The following is a 13,575-nucleotide window of genomic DNA, read 5'->3' on the forward strand; positions in this document are numbered from 1 at the left end:
TCATTGTTGTACCTTTCTGTTTCATGTTTTTTTTTAATTCAGGTGACCAGATGAAAAAAGAAAAAAACACCTATTTTATCTTGTGCTTATTTATATTTCATTTGCATTTGTTTACATTACAAATCCCTGTTGGATGGGACCCTGAGGAAGCTGATCTATTGGGTGGCATCCCTTCCCATGGTGGGAGGGGAGTTGGAACTAGACAATCTTTAAGGTCCTTTCCAACCCAAGTGGTTCTGTGATACATTAATGTATGTATTATAAATTTAATATTTTGTTATCTTCTATTCTAGAAAAAATTAGAAGACTTGAATGCTGACTGGAAGGCAATACAACACTTAATTCAACAACTAAAGGAAAAGCCAGCATTAGCAGCCTTTGGCCATCTATCTTCAGGTGTCTGTAAGTACTTCATTATATGTATTTTTTAAAAATGATTACAAATCATACAGTTAAAATTAAAATGGTTGGAGACTGTCTAAATTAATTCAGCATCATTAAAAGTGCTACTATGGCATTCAAGTTGGTTTTTTATCATTGCCTTTCTATTTTATGCAATGTATCCCAGAAGACAAATTAGATTATCATTTGATGAAAAGGTTGCAGAATGCTTTTCAAATTATTACTATTTCAAAGTAATTTTTCTTTCATTCCATGAAGAGGTGAGGTTTTGACTTCTTGCATATGCTAATGGAGGAAATACTACAAAGGGAGACAAATTGTTTAAATTAAAAGATAATAATGTTATAGGTCAAGTACCTGTAGATTGGTCACAGAATGAAATTCTGAAATTATTACTACTGATGGGGCAATAAAGTCAGACTGTTTCAAAATAAAGCTTGTCTATTAACAGAGAAAGTCATATGACAACATGGTAGAAAGAATTCTGCAGCTAAACACTAAGTCAGTGATTTATGTTTTTTCGTGTCTTGCATTCATGAATACACAACTAGACATCTGATCTCTGTTTCATTTAAATTATTTTGACAATATTTATACTGGATTATTCTCATATCTCTGTGTCTTCTTGTTCCTTACAAGGATTATAAACTTCATTTTTTTCCTTGATAAATGGATTTCATTTCCAGTGCTTTCCTTTAAAATGAAGTGATTAAGCATGGGTGAAAAAGAAATGCTTAATGGAAGCACTGTGCTCAATCTGAGTTTCTAAAGTCTCTAAGATTCTTCACTTGATATTGAACCACTTCAGTTGCTTGAATGAAGAATGTTACCTATACCATTTAGAAAGCCCCTCAGCATATGTGGGAGGAGCAGAAAGAAATCTGTCCCCCCAATCTCTGTCAGATTGTCTGTAACTCAGGCTGTGACACAGCTGCAGTAATCATTTGGGATTGGATTACATGTGGGTTGCTGGTCCCTCTTGTTTTTAACATGTTCTAGGGCGTAACATACAATAAAAGCTTAAACTGGAGAATCTAGCAAGAAGGTAGCAAAGAAAACCCTTTTTTCAGAGAAGTGCATAATTGCTCCATAGAGAGCAGAAATTTCAGTACCAGAAGACAGTCCAGCTCCTGCCCAAATAGCATCTATGAGTTCAAGGAAAGGATTTGTCTTGCTTGTGATATGTTGAATCTTACTGAAAAGGAGATTATTATTTGGGTTTAGTCCCTTAGAACTGCTGTGGTTCCAGTGGCAATTATTTAAGCTTTCTAAAAAGAGCCAACGACCACTACTATATTTTTAAATGAGTAGTACAACAGCATTCTTGCTTTGCATGATTTTGTTCCAAGGCATTCTATAGGAATTCATGTATGGGGGAATGAAGGAGATGTGTAATCATTTTTTGCTGTGCTAAACTTGCTGTATCAGTTTTCGGTGTGAACAGGTTCCAGAAGTAAAGAGTGTTGGCAAGTTGTGAGTTTGCTGTTACAAAAGAAATTATAATAATGGAACAAGAGCGTGAACAGAGAGTAGTAATGTGATATATTTTTATATTACCTCATCTCTAGCTGAAGAATTGCAAAATTACTCACCTTAATGCAAGATATAGTCTCTGACTGCTAACGTTTCTGAGACTCAGCCGATGGAATTGTAGATGCAGAAAATGAAAGCACTAGTGTTCTATAAAGGATTAAGCAGGAAGTAAGATTGATTTCCCTTCTGTTGTAATGAGAACTTAAAATTTGAACCTGCGCTTATAACACTAATTCATAATTTTTCTTTATTTGAGTCAGTTTACTGCGATCACCTCATTATAGGTGTATTGACATAGAACTGTAGAGTTCAAAAGGGACCCAGGGAGACATCTTTTCCTTTTGCTCAAAGCACAGCCAATTAGTGCAGGTTGCTCAGGGTCATGTCCAGTCAGGTTTTTAATATCTTCAAGGATAGAGACTCTACAACCTCTCTGGGCAACTTTTTCCAGTGTTGAGCAACTCTGACAGTAAAAAACGTTTCTTGTTCTATTCAAGTAGAATTTCTAGTATTTCAATTTTTGCATGGTGCTTCTCATCCTGTCTCTGGGCTTCATTAAAGACAGTCTGGATCTGTCTTTACTCCTCCAAGCAGATACCCAAACACATGGATATGATCCCCCTGAGCCTTTTCTTCTCCAGGCCAAGAGAGCAGTTTTCTACAAAGATAGGAAAAATATCTGCTACTAAGGTATTTTTGTAATTCATTTAAAAGAATGGGAGGAGATGATGGAAGAAATGGAATGTCATGGGTCTTGTAATTCTGGGGTATAAGTTCTGCAGTTATTTTAACCACTCATATTATAGATATTTTTATGGCCTTATTTACTCTGTGTTGCTGACTCTTTTGAACCATAGGGACTCAAACTGCTTATAGGAGAGCAAGCTTTAACCAAGCCTCCCAGCAGCTAAACAATCTCATTAAAGGTCATTTGTAAAGAAAGATACACCAAATTGTTTTGGAAGAGTTTTGTGAAGCAAGGTCAGTATCTCTTCTTGACAATTATTCACTTCCTGATCCTACAGGGACTTTTAGGGACATCAGGACTGAGTAATGTTGACATGTGTATTTGAGACCAGGGAATGAAGATGTAACAGGCTCATCTCTAGTGCCCTGTCAGGTATCATTTGGTCTGGTCTGGTTACAGGATCTCAGACAGAGAATCTTAATAAATTCCATCTGGTGGCTGTTACAGAGGTAAAGCACCCTGGTTATAATTGTATCTAGATCTGCATATTACAGTTTCTTCAGCAGAAGAAGCATTAAAAAATAGTTCTTCATATTCCAGCAGTCCAGTGTGCCCTCAGGCATAAGGAACAAGAATTACTTCTCCAGCTCAAAAATGTACTTAGCTGAAGGGTATGCCTTAAACCTTAGCGAAGATTGACTTCCAAGATAAGATGAATCAGGAAGAAAATCACACTTGCTATCTGTACTTGACAGGATAATGTGAAATGGTGTGAATGTCTCTATCCAAGTACCTTGATGCATTGCTTAGCCAGCAGTTTGAAAACATTTTAAACAGAGAGGAAAGCAGTTCTGGAATATGCTTTTCTGGGAGGGAGAGTTTTTAATAGCATCATTAGCATTCATATGGTTTCTTTTTCTTCTTTTGTACTGAAGTGCTATCACTGTATTTACTTACTAAGTTAGGTGAAGGGACACACTGCCTTGTAAACCCCTCTGAATGCATTGTGGGGTGGGAGGAACTCCTGACTTGTCCTGGAGGAATAGATTTTCCATATTTTGTTTTTGTTCTAGTAAGATGCTAGGGGAAAATTTTGGCCACTTTTATTTAGAGCTACCTTGAAAACACAATTTCTTTAAATTGATGTGTATTTATTTTCAGTTATGTTGTACTTGAAGTTAGTGAAATTTTAACTACAAATGAATCCACCTGAAAATACTCTGTCAACTAATTTTGCATTTTACATATTCATCTAATAAAACTGTGAGTGATACATTTTCTTAATACTCTTGCAGTTTAACTTATTCAGTGAAAAGTTTTCTGTGTACAAGCAATTTCTTTTTTTCTCTTGACTGCTCACAGAAGTTTTTGTCCATTTCTTGTCTCTTTTTTTTGTATGAAATGCCTTATCAAGTGAAACAGAACAACGCGTGACTGAAATGAATAAAAGAGTGACAATTATAATCAACTACAATGGTGAAATTTCTTCTGAAATTAGGTAGAATTTGTCCCTTTAAACTTTAAAAGTTATCAGTCTTATTTTGGAGCATCATTTGTAGGAGGTCTGAAAAAAATAAAGATAAAAAATGATTGGTTGTGTTTAACAGATTTTAGCAGAGTTGCATTTGACAGAAAGGCTTTTTATGCATTGGTAGGTGTTGTACACTTTCTACAAGTAATTAGAGGAAAGCTAATTCTGCATCATCAGAGATAACCATCAGCACTTGCCATCAGAGGTATCTTTCTTTAAATGCCTATAATCAATACTCTTCTGTGCTTTCAGTATAACTTGCTTTAGGAGTAGGAGTCAGATAATGCAGACACAGAGACAAATACTGGGCTTCCCTGTACAGGGGAAGAAAGCTTTTCAGGATTTAGAATGGGTGAGGGAGAATGGGAGAGGAGAGAGGGATCACGCTGAGTCCATTAGACTCGAGCTGTAATGTGAAGGCTGTGAGCTGCAATAAGTTCACCAGCAGCAGTGGTGGTGGAGAGAACTCATGACTTATTAGCCCACATATTCAACTGGGTAAAGGAAAAATATTCACAGCAGTCAGTCACCTCCAGTCTATAATACCTTGAGTCTTGAAGTTTGAATTAAAACAGTGATATTTGGTGATACAGTGATATTCCCCAATGAATCTGGGGAAAGTAGTGATAACAGAATTTCATTTGCTTTTCCTCTGGTATTTTACTTGCAGGAGTATAGTATTTCTCCTTCTGTTTGGGAAATATAGTTTGGATTTTATTTCTCTGTGAAGCAAGTCCCCACCTGGACTAGGCATGCTGCTTTGTTCCAGGCTTGTAAGATCATATACAACAGTTCTTGAAAAATATCACTTTGTGTGTGCACTGCTGTGGCTTAATGCAGCTGGAATTCATACTCACTGCTTGCAGTATGTAACATAAGAAACAACTACTGGTGCTGCTTAAAACATACCATTCATGAGTCTGTAGGTTTCTGAGGAAACTTAGCACTAAAAAAGCATGTACGTGAAAATACATACCTTGATGAAATAACTTAAGGTTCAAGACTAAAATCCACTTACCTCAGAAGCTGAAAGTGCTTCTGTAGTGCTAGTGCATGTATTGTATGCATCTGGAATTTTCATTTGTTTTCAAAATGCATAGTTGAGTTTTTTATTATTCCATATTGGTTATTGGTTATTATTCCATATTGGTTATTTCTAAGATAGGGGCATGTACAGATGGACATGGCAGTATCCTGCATTATGAAGTCTGCCCTGTCAAATCTCTGACATGATATTTGGTTTAATATTTTCAGTGGGAATGAAGGATTCTTTGTTTATGAAACTATAACCATTGAAATATATTCATTTCCATGGACTGGAATTTCAGAGCTGGATTGTGTACTATTCCACTGCCTCTTTAAAAGCACACAAACCATTTGTATTTAAGAGATAATCAGGAGACAATGACAAAACTGTAAGGAACAAAATGACAACAACTAGCTTTGGGCAAAAAATGCACAATAGATACACTTTCTTTCTTGTTGTATATCAGAGCTAATGTGCTCTGAAGCAGTCATTGTTTATATATTATACCCACTGTTTGAGTGAGCACATATGCTGTAGTTCAGCACTGTTTCTCAGAATTTCCAAAAGCTAGTCTTAAAACTCCTTGTGCACCTGAGAATATTGCAATATGTGTATTCAAAGGGCAAATTAAAAACAAATGTAAAATCAGATATTTGAGTATCTATATTGTTTATAGCAGCTGGCATAGTATAGTTGAGACCAAGAATACTCAAAATAATTCTTTGGGTAAGACTGAACAATCTGTGGGGTGCATCTACAATGTTTTCAATACTAATGGACACCTGTGTTGATATTAAATGTTGATATTAAACTTATGTTGCACGTAGTCTTCACTATTTAAAGGAAGTTTGCTATCAGCTATCAAAATCTTTTATGAGGGATATGGTAGAAAACTCAATTTTCTAGAACCATTCTCCAGAGAGTTGAACAGGTAAAAATCCACAGCATGCAACTGTTGGGACAAGTAGTTCTTGTGAAACATTTTGGTTCACTTTGATTATAGGACACCAGTAAAGCTCACTCTTATTTCCAATAATGGTCATGTGTCTAGAATCATATAGTTTCTGATACTTGTGCATGTTGACTCTAAAGGAAATATCTACTTCTAAAATTAGCTATAATTTGGTTTAACACTATGAAAAGTTTTACAAAAATAAAATGCAAGAGGGAAATTGAATATGTAAAAATGCAATAGGAAAGTATCACAGAGAACACCTTGAGCTCCTAAAACATTAGAGACCAGAAACTGTAGAATCCTCCTTTATTCAGCTGGCCTAACAAAGGTTGCTCATGCTTGTACAAGTGGATTAGTAAAGGAGCAGATTACTCTCTTTACCTTTTCTTTTGGATAAAGGAATGAATAATGGTTTATATAAATAATTTTAGTAGATTTGGGTTTGAGTAATTTTACTTTACAGACTCACGTAATGAAGAGGTTCAGAGATGCCAGCCTGAGATGACCCTATTATGGGTAAATTGCCATATATCTATTTTCCTCATTATATTCAGGAAATAAGTGTCTAATCATTCCATCTGATTTCCATTAGGAAGCTTTTTTACTTCTCACATATGTGACACATACAGCAAATAACAATATGGCACAAAACTGAATCTGTTACCACTTGATTGGAGATTTTTCAAGGTCAGGACCCAGTTTCACAAGCAGTTCTATTTTTCAATACAGCTGACATCAGACACAAGCTGAAGACAAACTTGTCTAATAAAGCTTTCAGATTCAATTTTCTCTCTGCATATAGCTTCAGGAATCTCTGGAGGTCATTCACAGCATGTGCTGTAACACCAACAGGGAGAAGTAATGAAAAGCATCTATATAAAAAGCTGACACTCTGCCTTCTAAGCTGCATGAATAAAAACATAATAAGCAAGTTTAGAAACACAAATCTCTGTTATTCTCAGAATTTCTATTTAGATCTTTATAACATATCTTGATTTGAGGATTTGCTTCTGGTTTTTCTGACAGGTGAAAAATATATGCAAAATATACTTAAGCCACAAATGCCCAATTTGAAGAAAACCAAAGGTTACACCTTTATATTTAATGTCCTGTTTCAGGGATCTGGTAGCAGATTCCCCTTTGAAAGATCTGCAATAAACAAGTGTGACAGTGCAGTTTACAAAAGGAATGTGAACTTCTTGCTTTTTCAGGGCTCAGCTGATTAAATATAACTCACTCTGGGTTATAAAGAATTTTTATTGTACTCATACCTATGATGAAACCTAAATCAGTAAGTCAAGACAGGAGTTGGTTGCTTTGCTGTCATTAAAGACAATATGGAACCAAGATCTACTTTTTCTATTCTGTAACAAGTTGTTGAAGCACAGCTGTCAAGATTTATGATGTAAATAAGATTAATGCTATCATTAGTCTTTCAAACGACCACATTTACCTATTCAATTTTTAAAATACAATCTGGTATTTTCTTCTGAGGAGCAAGTATGCAGCTTGTTTTCTTTCATTTAATGTCTTGATCAATAGTTAGTAGCAGCAGGATATCCCAGATTTATTTTGGTTAAATCTCATGAAATGTACATTATAGCATACTGTAGAATTCTTCAGACTATTATTGATAACCTAGATCAAGTGAGAGCACAGAACTAAGTTGCATTTATGGTTGGACTTTTTTATATGACTCCAATAATCTTGGTAACAGAATCTAGTGTTGGTAATTTTCAAAATATCTGGCAACTATCATTTTTTAAAACACAGATAGAATCAAAAAATTTAGATTCGTTTATTCTGGAAGATATGGAAAAAGGGAGTAGAGTTCCTAGCAAAAGGTTATCCATATTAAAATGGTAGTTTATGCCCTTTATCAGTTTTTCTGCCTAAGTTTCTATCTTTCTGTCATTAAATCGGTTTTTTTTAATAGTGTTTAAACATACTTTCTCTCTCTCTCTCCCCCCCACTCCTTTTTGTTACAATAACCCAAATTACTGTGATATTTGACTATCCAGATAGCATCAGCCTGCAAATAGCACTAATCTCTCTGTCCTGTTTCTTTTTGTATAGCAATTAGGCCTATTGACAATTACATTGTGTGAAAATCTATTTAATTTGCTAGAATAGTAGAAAGGAACTGGCCATATAGCGCACAATCCTCTTGACCCGTCTGCTCTTCGTTGACTGGTCTCTTTAAAAGAGCAAAGCAAGCCATCTTTTCCTTGTGAAGGGAGCAGTGCTCAGGGACATCCTGGTCATATCTTTGACAGCCTTCCTCACATTTCTGTCCTGAGTGGGGCTGCCTCAGAGTTAGGTCTGCTCTAGAGAGAAACAGCCAGCCAGGGAGTGTGAGCAGAGTGGAGGCAACAGGGAATGAGGAGCAAAGCTCATAATTGCTTCCATGGTTTCTGCCCTAGTCAGGGGACAGGAGACAGTGACAGAAGGACTTGCTCCTTGAACCATAGAAGGCTAAAAGGAGGAAAAAGATGGCAAATGAAAACCTCTTCTATTCCAGCTGTAAAATTCTTTAGTCTGATGCATATGAAGTTTATCACTGAAATATCAGACTGCTGTCTTTGTATCAGTTTGGAGCAGCAGGGGAGATGCCATGGTGGAGATAGGCAAGAAGAGATTTACATTACTGATGTTTTTTTAACAGTAGATTGGCAGGCAGTCTTAAGTTCCCGAAGACAATTCTTCATAGGCTGAAAGTAAAATAGAGGTTATTTTGACCTGAAAAGTAAGCATAATATGAGAAAATTTGACAAAGGTTTCACAAAGTAGTACCTGATAAGATATTTTTACAATTATGATGAAGGAACAGAAGGTGCTTGTAGTGATTTCAGTAATTCCTTTGTCAAAACAAAGTGACAGTGATGATGTTGCCTTTGAACAGCTGGTTTTAATCCTGCAAAATTTTCCACTTGAAGAATAAGGGTAGACTTGGAGATTTTTGCATGAATTCTGTAATTCTGTTTAATTAGCTAATAACTGTGCTCTGATTATTTCACAGCTTCTTTAAATCTGTTATGATGTTTATTTTTTTACCTACAAGGTACCTAGAATTCAGCTGGCTTCTTGTTGTTTTGTATCTGTTTACAATTTTTTACACCCTTTTTTCAGAGTTCCCCTTGCATAAGATAGCAATTTATGCCTGTTAAATCAATAAATAGACCTTACAAAAATTAGAAGAGGTGATTTTTATGAGACTGTAAAAGTTTGAGCTGCTGGCAGTATGCTTTTTTTTTCCTTATATCAAAGAATTAGCTGTGAAAATTCAGTTACATGCCAATAGCAGTACACTGGAAATGTAAGTTGTTGTCATATAGATTGTCATCCAATTGAAGGCTGCATACTAAATCAAGGAACTTGTTACTTTTACTGACAAAAGGAATACTGAGAAGTGCTTGCATCATTTGTGACAGATGTTGTCACAACGTTCTTTATAAGGCAAGTATGTGACAGAATTTGATTTTACAGCACCACAACTTCTGTAGTACAAAACATTCATTTCCATGAAACTCTTTTGTAACAACTGCTCACCGGAGAAGACTCTTATCCTTCGGAAAAAGACAAATGCCTTGTGTAGTGGTATAAATAATACTGCTTTTTTAAAAAGTGTATGAAAGGATCTTGGGCTACCTTTCTTTAGTTTCTGTCTGCTTAATTCTCACACTCACTAAAAGGGATCCATTCATACCATAGCCTTTTGCTTTTCAATTTTTAGTGGCCCCATCAATCATGCTGAACTTTGCCTAAGGAAAGGTTCTTGGAGAATGCCATGACAATGCTATATTACTAAAAGGAGACTGAACTTTAGAGCAGTTTATCTTTCAGAAAGGTTTGAATGGAACAATAGGTCCAAGCAGATTAATGCTACCTCTGTTTACAGATATATATTACAATCTTCAGTTGGTCTTGTATTACTTGTCCCTGGTTGAGTCATAGTCTAATTAGAATCAAATGCTACAGATTTTAAGTTATTTCCACCACATGTAGAGCAGTCAATTGAATTCTTTATGTATACTGTGCCAAGATTATTTCCATGTATTATCTTCTTTCTTAGCTGCTTCCTTCCCAAAGAATTCTCAGTTATTATACTGTTTCCAGTTTGGTTTTTAGAGAGTATTTGGGAACATAGCTGTACAGGACCAGAGAAAGACTGATATTGGAAGGGATGTCTGGAGATAATCTGGTCCAACCCCCTACTCAGGCAGGATAACCTAGAGGAGGCTACCCAGGATGATGTTTCTGTGGCTTTTGAGTATTTTCATGAGTAGAGATACTGCAAACTCTCTGGTTCAACCCATTGTAGGACTCACTCAAAGGAACCTCCTGTATTTCAGTTGTGCCCATTTTCTTTTCACTGGTGGGCACTGCTGGAAAGAGCCTGGCTCCACCTTTTGTGCACCCTCCCTTCAGATATTTATACATGTTCATGAGGTCCCCAGGAGTCTTCTCTTTTCTAGGCTGAACAGTTCCTGCTCTCTCAAGCTTTTCCTCATATAAGAGAGGTGTTGGTCCCTTAATCATCATTGTGGCCATTCACTGGTCTCTCTTCAGTAGTTCTATGTGCTAGGGATCCAAGAACTGGATACAGTTTTCCAGGTTCTAAGCAGAGTGGAAGGATCAGCTGTGTCCACCTGCTGGCAATGATCCTCCTAGTGCAGCCCGTGATGGCCACAGCTCCATTACTTTCCCAGGGTTTGAGGTGAAGCTGTCATTCTCTGGGTCCTCCATATTATCCTTTCTGAAGATAAAAGTGACCTTTGTTTTCTGAAGATAGAAGTGATGCTTGTTTTCCTCCAGTCTTCAGACACTTCTTCCTCTTGCCTTGATCCATCAAAGTTCGTAAAAAGAATCCTTGCAATGGTTGCTGCCAGATCCACCAGCACTCAACTGGTGCATTCCATCAGAACACATGGATTTCTTTATATGTGTCTGGTTTGCTGAAGTATTCCCCAACCTGATTCTCTTCTATAAAGAGCAATTTTTTAAAACTCTATCTTCTGTACATGGAAATCACCTTGAAGTACCTCTTATGACCAAGGGAACTGTTAACATTCTGCTTCTACGTATCTTACATACACAGAAAGTATTTGCAGAAGCTCAGGTCCCAATGTGAACTTTTTGCTATGTGGCACTAATTTAACCTCACCCTAAGGTTTTATTTACATTATGATGCACACAAGCCAACTTATGTGGTTTATATCACTGAAATTCTTAGTGTTTAGTAGACTCTACCTATTTTCTGTCTTCTTACTCCTGTTGTAATTCAGTGTTTGTGATAGAAGTTTTCTTTACATTGAGTGAAAGACATATCAAAACATCTTGCAGTTGTGTTTGGAGGAACCTGAAAAAATGCATTGTACAATAAATGGCTTAGTCACACTCTCAGATATAAAAAGGAGAATGGCAAGAAAATTCTACCAGATCTATCCTATGACAAAAAAAAGAATAATCTGAGAAAGCTGACACTTATCTTCCTACTGAATTTAAAGTTCTGGTGCCGTTTAAAAATCTAGCAATAGTAACAGTAAAATTTTAGAAACCATAATTTTGTAGTTATTTTTCAAATATACCAGTACACATTCACTTGTAAATCTTTTTCTTTTCTCCTAATAACTTTAACCTTGACTTTTTATTTTCTTTTGAACTTCTAAGGGTTCTTTAGTTTCAGCCCCTTCATCCCACTGCACAGAGTATTTTATATCTAAACTTTAATTAATAATCCCATAAACTATTAGCTTCTTTTCTTTTACCTTTAATAAGTAAAATTATATATAATCCATAATGACTTGTTAAGAGTCATAAAGAACTTCTAGAATTAAAAGATAGTCCAAGCACTTAACTTGTGTATTAAACTGATAGCAGTAACATATAATGTGAATGTTCCCTAAGTATTAATGAAATTAGGTATAAAACTTTTACCCATTTATCGTCTATAAAAATTGCTATGTATGAAATATACCTGATACAGTTACCAAGTCTTCTTTTTCTAAGGACTGTTTTTACTAAATATTCAAGACTAAGAAAATCTTAAGACATTGGTGTGATTTCAGTAATTCCTTTGTCAAAACAAAGTGACAGTGTTGATGTTGCCTTTGAACAGCTGGTTTTAATCCTGCTGTTTAAAAGCAGGATTAAACATTGGTGTTGCATTAAAATAGAAAAGACCCACTTTGAAACATGTTTTTTGTCTTTAAAAGCTGATTAAAATGTTAATAAAATGTTAACTTTGAGATACAATGCTCTAAGGATGCATATTTTCCACATATAGAGCTGTGGGTGGAATTTTGTTGGCAATAATTTTTGATCAACATAAAGACTTTATTTTGAGTTCAGACCACTAGAAAAAAAAAAAACCCATTCCTTGCTTTCAAACTTTAAAGTTGGTGGGGGGTTTTTGGAGGTAATAAATTTATGTTATTCATAATATTTAATCAGAGCTCTGTTGGCCACTATTATTTTCCTTTCAGAACTCTTTTATGACCTGGAACACCTGGCAGGTATATACAGCTCCTCTGCAAAAAGTGTTACTGGCAGTGAGCACCTTGCAGGGAGGGTCTGTACTGAATGGGAGAACTTAATGTACTCTTAACTTTATTTCCTTAGCATTGAAGGACAGACAGAGATAATGAGTGATTCATTTATCACTGGAACAAGTCTAAATACATCAGTCTTAGAACTGTCTTTCCCAATCTCTCTCCAAGAAGTCTGCTTGGATTTTATGGATATGATTGTGGATGCTCTAACTCTGTAGAAAACTGGTGGCAATGACACAGCACAAATTTAAAATTAAAAATGTATTTTAGTAGCTGACAGAATTTCACCTGTATATGCTGTGGAGTTTAGTTCTTCCAAGTCAAGCTCTCAGGGATAAAGTGGTAAAATGACATGGAGATTTCCCATGAAATAAGCCAAACCTGCCTGGTGGGCAATGTGGCACCCAGTGAACTGCTCGTTTGCCCACAGAAGGAATACTCACTTGTTCTGCCACTAAAGAAGTCAGTGTTGCCTGTGTTAAATAGCAAATTCACTGAGTGATGTTGTCTGAGTCTATAGCACAATGTACAGGTATTCTTTCTCTGCTTGCTCAGAGTGAGTAAAATGCAGCTGAGTTTCCTTGACTAAAACAAGAAGGAAGTTTAGTGGGTGTATTTTACTGCTATTCATTGCATGGAGGATTTAAGGCTGGAGTCTCCTTTAATTGGTGCTGCTCTCAATGGAACTAAAAACCCAGGCTAGACCTGTAAATGGAATTAAAATGTACATCCAGTTACTGTGTCATTTCTTCTTCATCAAAAAGCTTTGACCTAGTAGATGCAGTTATCTTACATAGTTACAACTTAACCAGCACTAAAAGCATTCAGAAGGATGGTTAAGAACATTCCTGTGAACTGAGGCAGATCTGCTTAGAGACTGTGGCTTTG

At 36.0% G+C, this 13,575-nt stretch overlaps 1 protein-coding gene across 4 annotated transcripts in view; it reads left to right on the forward strand.

The window, feature by feature from the left end:
• The window catches only part of DMD (dystrophin), a 1,044,614-nt gene that overhangs the window by 705,061 nt on the left and 325,978 nt on the right, over positions 1 to 13,575 (forward strand). For all 4 annotated transcript variants that reach the window (XM_054518613.1, XM_036378966.2, XM_036378958.2 and 1 more), the window contains one exon: positions 294 to 402. In XM_054518613.1, coding sequence (XP_054374588.1) covers positions 294 to 402 — 109 coding nt within the window. The remainder of the gene's footprint in view (positions 1 to 293; positions 403 to 13,575) is intronic.

Source organism: Molothrus ater, chromosome 2 (assembly GCF_012460135.2).
Source record: "Molothrus ater isolate BHLD 08-10-18 breed brown headed cowbird chromosome 2, BPBGC_Mater_1.1, whole genome shotgun sequence".
In the NCBI taxonomy this organism is placed as follows: domain Eukaryota; kingdom Metazoa; phylum Chordata; class Aves; order Passeriformes; family Icteridae; genus Molothrus; species Molothrus ater.